We start from the raw sequence: 6,000 nt of genomic DNA on the forward strand, positions 1-6,000 counted from the left end.
TTCCCATCTGCCTCGGCGAAAGCGGGCTGGTTCCCATTACTTCGCCTCAATTACACTATGTCGGCGATTGCTGCGCAAACACTTTCTCCACGTACGCATACACCATAATTACTCTACCACGCAAACGTTGGGGTTACATTCGACTGGTATGAGACGTTCCCGGGAGGCGGGGGGGCACTGGGGGCCGAACCGCACAGTAACCCTGGGTTAGGTGTAGGGGCGGTGGTGGGGTGAGTGGACTGCTGTAGCCTGTTGTGGGGTTGTGTACCACTGCGGGCTACGGCCGGGACGAAGCCTCTCTGTCGTTTCTAGATCCCCAGTAACATACAATACAATACAGTATAGATTAATTCGAATGAAACATTGTCTATAATAACATGAATTACAGAGATAGAGCGCTTAGGATATAATTCAAGCAAATACTCTCGGAAGGTAGTAACCAAGTAACCAAGTAGTACTTTGGAGTTGTGTTGGAGCTCTTCTCAGGTTTCTTGGCGTTCTTTTGTTGGAGCAGCATTATTCAGAATACGAACGATGAATTTGTCCCTTGTGTTTACTTTTTCACCTTCATGTATTCCCACAGGCAAAAATCTGAAGTATAAGATCCGAGAACATTGATGGCCAAGAAACATGCCTACCCATCTTCCACGGAATGTTATGTTTAGATGACTGTCACATGACGATTGGTATGTGCCGGGACTCCTTCATGCTGGAAGAACATACTCATCCTTATAGCCACAGAAACCTCTTTCAGTATTGATGGAAGCTGGTTTTCATGAAAATTTGGACAAGGGAGCCTGTTAGACGATGCGGCAACACAACAGGCGCAATCAACCGATTCTTTATCATAATACACCAGACGTTTAAAGAGAAGCATCTCCACAAAGATATGGGATTTTCGTCGGACCATCGATGTGAGTTACTTCATCAATAAACAGTATAACTGGGGACAACGTTCTGCAGTTAGGGAACGATAAAATTCCAGTCGTATACCTTACTAGCTCATACATCTACATCTCCATGATTACTTCGAAATTCACAATTAAGTTCCTGGCAGAGGGTTCATCGAAGCACATTCAAGCCATTTCTTTACCGTTCCACTTCCAACAGGCGCACCGATGAAACGAGCACTTAAATCTTTCTGTACAAGCTCTGATTTCTCTTATTTTACCATGATGACCATTTATCCCTATGTTGGTATATATATTTTCGCAGTCGGAGGAGAAAGTTGGTGATTGAAATTTCACGAGAAGATCCTGTCGCAACGAAAAACGCCTTTGTTTTAATGACTGCCACCCGAATTTACGTATCACATCCGTGCCACTCCCTCCCATATTTTGCGATAACACAAAATGACCTGTCCTTTTTTTATCTTATGTCCTCCGTCAGTTCCACCTGATGCGGATCCCAAACTGCACAGTAATACTCCAGAAAAGGGCGGACAAGCGAGGTGTAAGCAATCTCTTTGCTCTATCTGAGAGTTCTACCAATAAATAGCTGTCTTTGATTTTCTTTACGCGTACCATTATCTGTCTGCTCGTTCCAGTTTAAATTATTCGTTACTGTAATCCCTAAGTGATAAGTTGATTTATAGCCTTCAGATTTGTGCGATTTATCGTGTAACCGAAATTTAGCGGATTTCTTTAGTACTCATGCGGATGACCTCACACTTCCCGCTGTAAATGACAATGGTAGGGGCCGTGCAGATGTAATGTCCGCTATATTTTTGTCTGTACCAATCTGTGTAGAGATTTTATGTGTACTTGTTGAAGGACTACATTCTTCTAACTGAATAACGTCCTCTACTTCAGCCATACTCAGTTTATTTGCAAGTTCAGATGCGATATGACTGCTCGGCCCAGCAGCAGTCTCAGGCAATTTAGTGAAGGCACGAGTAAACACACTTTAATCAGGTACTTTACGGTTATAAAATTGTTCTGAGAGCTTTATCCAAAATTCTTGAAAAAGTAATGTATTCAAGAGTAGCATCTCACATTTGTAAAAATGAAGTACTAACAAAATGTCAATTTGGTTTTCAGAAAGGCTTTTCAACAGAAGATGTTATGTATGCTTTCACTGATCAAATATTAAATGCATTGAATAACCGAACATCACCCACTGGGATATTTTGTGATCTCTCAAAGGCTTTTGATTGTGTGAATCATGAAATTCTTCCAGATAAGCTTAAGTATTTTGGTATGAGTGGGACAGTGCAGAAGTGGTTTATTTCATACGTAACTCGAGGACTGCAGAAGGTTGAAATTAACAGTACAGATAGTCTGCAAAATGCGGCAGAGTCCTCTAACTGTGGAGGTATCAAGAATGGTGTCCCACAGGGTTCAGTCTTGGGTCCCTCATTGTTCTTAATATATATTAACGACTTGCCACTCTATATTCATGAAGATGCAAAGTTAGTTCTCTTTGCTGATAATACAAGTATAGTAATCACACCCAAGAAGCAAGAGTCAGCTGAGGAAATTGCAAATAATGTCTTTCAGAAAATTATTAAGTGGTTCTCTGCAAATGGACTCTCACTAAATTTTGAGAAAACACAGTTTATACAATTCTGTACAGTAAATGGCATAACACCATTGATAAATATAGACTATGAACGGAAGTCTGTTGCTAAGGTAGAATACTCAAAATTTCTGGATGTGTACATTGATGAGATACTGAATTGGAAGAAGCACATCGATGATCTGCTGAAACGGTTAGGTTCAGCTACTTATGCTATTAGAGTTATTGAAAATTTCGGTGATAAACATATCAGTAAATTAGCCTACCATGCCTATTTTTATTCACTGCTTTCATATGGCATCATATTTTGGGGCAATTCGGCATTAAGAGAGAAAGTATTCATTGCACAAAAGCGTGTAATCAGAATAATAGCTGGAGCCTACCGAACATCATCTTGCAGACATTTATTTAAGGAACTCGGGGTGTTCACAGTACCTTCGATATATATATATATATATATATATATATATATATATATATATATATATATATATATATATTGAGTTATGAAATTTGTCATTAATAACCCATCCCAACCGAAAAATAATAGCGAAGTGCATGGATACAACACTAGAAGGAAGGATGATATTCACTATTCTGGATTAAATCTCAGTTTGTCACAGAACGGAGTGGATTACGCTGCCACAAAAATCTTTGGTCATTTTCCAAATAGTATTAAAAGTCTGACAGATAGTCAAGAAACACTTAAAAGCAAAATAAAAGAATTTCTGAATGACAATCCCTTCTACTCACTCGATGTATTCTTAGATATGAAGTAGTTACTGTAAAAAATAATAATAGTAATTAATGAATTATTTTGTGTAAAGAAAACTTACGTTAAAGTGACACGTTCCATATCATTACGAAATGTCCTATTCATGATCTATGGAACAAGGATTAATGTATATATGTTTATCGTATTCTGTACAAGCCGTAGTAGACGAGTTTCCATTACAAAATCTGTTCACAAACAGGATATCGGCAATGTAAATACGTGAGGCATGGTAAAGTAAAGCAGCAGAATTGGTCAGTCAGATTCACAATCGTCCGGAGCACGTGGTTTAATAGCTAGCGTTGCTGCCTGTGGATCACAGGGTCCCTTGTTCGATTCCCGACCGGGCTGGGGACTTTCTCTGCCCGGGGACTAGGTGTTCGTGTCGTCCTCATCATTTCATCATCATCATTCGTGACAGTGACTACATTGGATTGTGAAAAAATTGGACTGTGCAAAAATTGGTACTTCGTACGGCCGCTGACGATAGTGCAGTTGAGCGCCCTACAAACCAAACGTCATCATCACAGTCACAATCACAGCTGAAAAGCTCCAATATGTGAACTGAAGCACAACTTCATCAAAAGAAAAATGACAATCGACAAATAACTGGCAACTGGAATCCCAAAGTCTAAATGGAAAGCTATTTTTTTAACCAGGTGCATGCCTGCAACCAAGAAAAATTGCACGTACGCCATATGGAAACTTTTCTTCGAATTGCCGGTCGGAGTGGCCAGGCGGTTCTAGGCGCTACAGTCTGGAACCGCGCGACCGCTACGGTCGCAGGTTAGAATCCTGCCTCGGGCATGGATGTATGTGATGTCCTTAGGTTAGTTCGGTTTAATTAGTTCTAAGTTCTAGGGGACTGATGACCTCAGCAGTTAAGTCCCATCGTGCTCAGAGCCATTTGAACCATTTTTTTCTTCGAATTAGCCTGTACCACCACCTCCTAAAATGTTTACTGATCCTTGTAAGGGGTCCGTAGGGCCTTACTATAACTTTGCACTCGGCAGAGGTCGATAGGGCGAATAATCGATTGTGACGTGTGGCGAGAGCGAATATCGAGATGTGCCAGTGTTGGCGGGAATGGTGTGTGTGTGTGTGTGTGTGTGTGTGTGTGTAGGCCATTATTGGAATACAGGTTTTTGTAACCGAGAAGTGGTCACCATCGCCGTGGTTAGACCCCTAAATAATAAATAAATACCGGGAAAGTGATGAAGTATCTTTATAAAAGTGATCAGTGACGTTACTAGTGTCGATATTTAGTTTCGCGTCTACCGCGCCGGCCTAACCTTGGATTGCAGTGTTGGATGCAGTGATGGATTAGCGTGTGACGATAATGGCAAATGAAGAAAGCCTGTGCTGAGATTAGCCGTAATTAGATATGTATGACGAAGGCAGTGGCTGTCTCCTTTTTGTGATTTAAGAAGAATATAAGTTCGTAATTAGTGAAACTGTGTTGGTGTTCCTTATTACCATACATTCAGTATTATAGTATAGAACAGGACGAACTGGAAAGTAACAACTTCGGTAGCAGTCAATTCCGATTACCAGCCCCATTAGGTTCACGGTCATGTTAATAATAAATATTGGGCTGCTATTCGATCAGATCAGGTCGGGATGAAAAAAAACGGAGGTGTTACAACCTCCTGAATCATTTCGTATCCCGGAAAATTTCTTCGGATTCGTACTCGTCAGGAAAAATTGCAAAAGAGATATATTAAACTTATCTTGAGATTAGGAGCAAACGCGACTAAGGGTAAGGGTAGCGGAGACGGCGAATGCGCAGACCTGCTTGAGAGGGACGAGCTGCTGGTGCTGGTCGTTGTGGGGGTGGGCGGACCACTTGTGTGAGGAGGCGAGGGCCACCCCGTAGACGGCGGGCGGCCGCGGCAGCGCGCCCCACAGGATGTCGGTGGCGGGCAGCTGGTGCTGCAGCGGCAGCGGCCACCCCAGCGACAGCGACAGCGCGGCGGCCGACACCAGCAGAGTGCTCGCGAGAGACATGGCGCTCCCACTGAGCCGGCGGCCGGCGCGCCGTGCTTATACCGCGCCGACTCCTTCGTTGCGTCACGTCTCACCGTCGCAGCCGCACTGCCGAAAGGAGCGCTCTTATCTGCCGGGCACCACACAGCTAGGTGCCTCTTACGTTTCCAATCTACTGTAGCTGTTCCACTGCTGCCTTTCCTCTTGGTAATGGCCTCTTTCAATTAGTTTGCCTTACTCTACATCGATTTTCAACTGTGGCGCCATAAACACTATGAGCGAACTCTACCAAACTGATAGCACAATTATTCCACGCCAGTAGGGGTTTTCATTAAAATTTTATCGTTATGTGAGCTTATTTTCAACACAGAAAAAAGCAATTCCTACATATGAAGAATGATTTGAGTGTTTCCAATACAAGATGCCAGTGAATTTGGTAATGTTAGAATTACCTGATGTTAATTTCTGCCCCGGTATGACTCTCGACAGAGAAGAAACACTTCTGAAACCTGCGCGTGACCGACTATCTGAACGCTTATTAATGTTTTCTGGTCCTAGTTGTGGAACGTAAATTGGCAACTTGCGATAAAACAATATGTTATGTTAACCGAGGACCTAGCACTACCCCACGACGACTACCGCAGTCCGCTTCACTCCTCCGCCGCCCCACACCGAACCCAGGGTTATTGTGCGGTTCGGCCCCCTGTGGACCCCCCCAGGGAACG

The 6,000-nt window shown here is 42.9% G+C and overlaps 1 protein-coding gene across 1 annotated transcript in view; it reads right to left on the reverse strand.

The window, feature by feature from the left end:
- LOC126237513 (uncharacterized) overlaps positions 1-5,346 on the reverse strand; it is a 49,817-nt gene extending 44,471 nt beyond the window's left edge. The window contains exon 1 of the mRNA XM_049947682.1: positions 5,081-5,346. Coding sequence (XP_049803639.1) covers positions 5,081-5,296 — 216 coding nt within the window. The 5' untranslated portion in view covers positions 5,297-5,346. The remainder of the gene's footprint in view (positions 1-5,080) is intronic.
- Positions 5,347-6,000: the final 654 nt, after the last annotated feature.

Source organism: Schistocerca nitens, chromosome 1 (assembly GCF_023898315.1).
Source record: "Schistocerca nitens isolate TAMUIC-IGC-003100 chromosome 1, iqSchNite1.1, whole genome shotgun sequence".
Lineage (NCBI taxonomy): Eukaryota > Metazoa > Arthropoda > Insecta > Orthoptera > Acrididae > Schistocerca > Schistocerca nitens.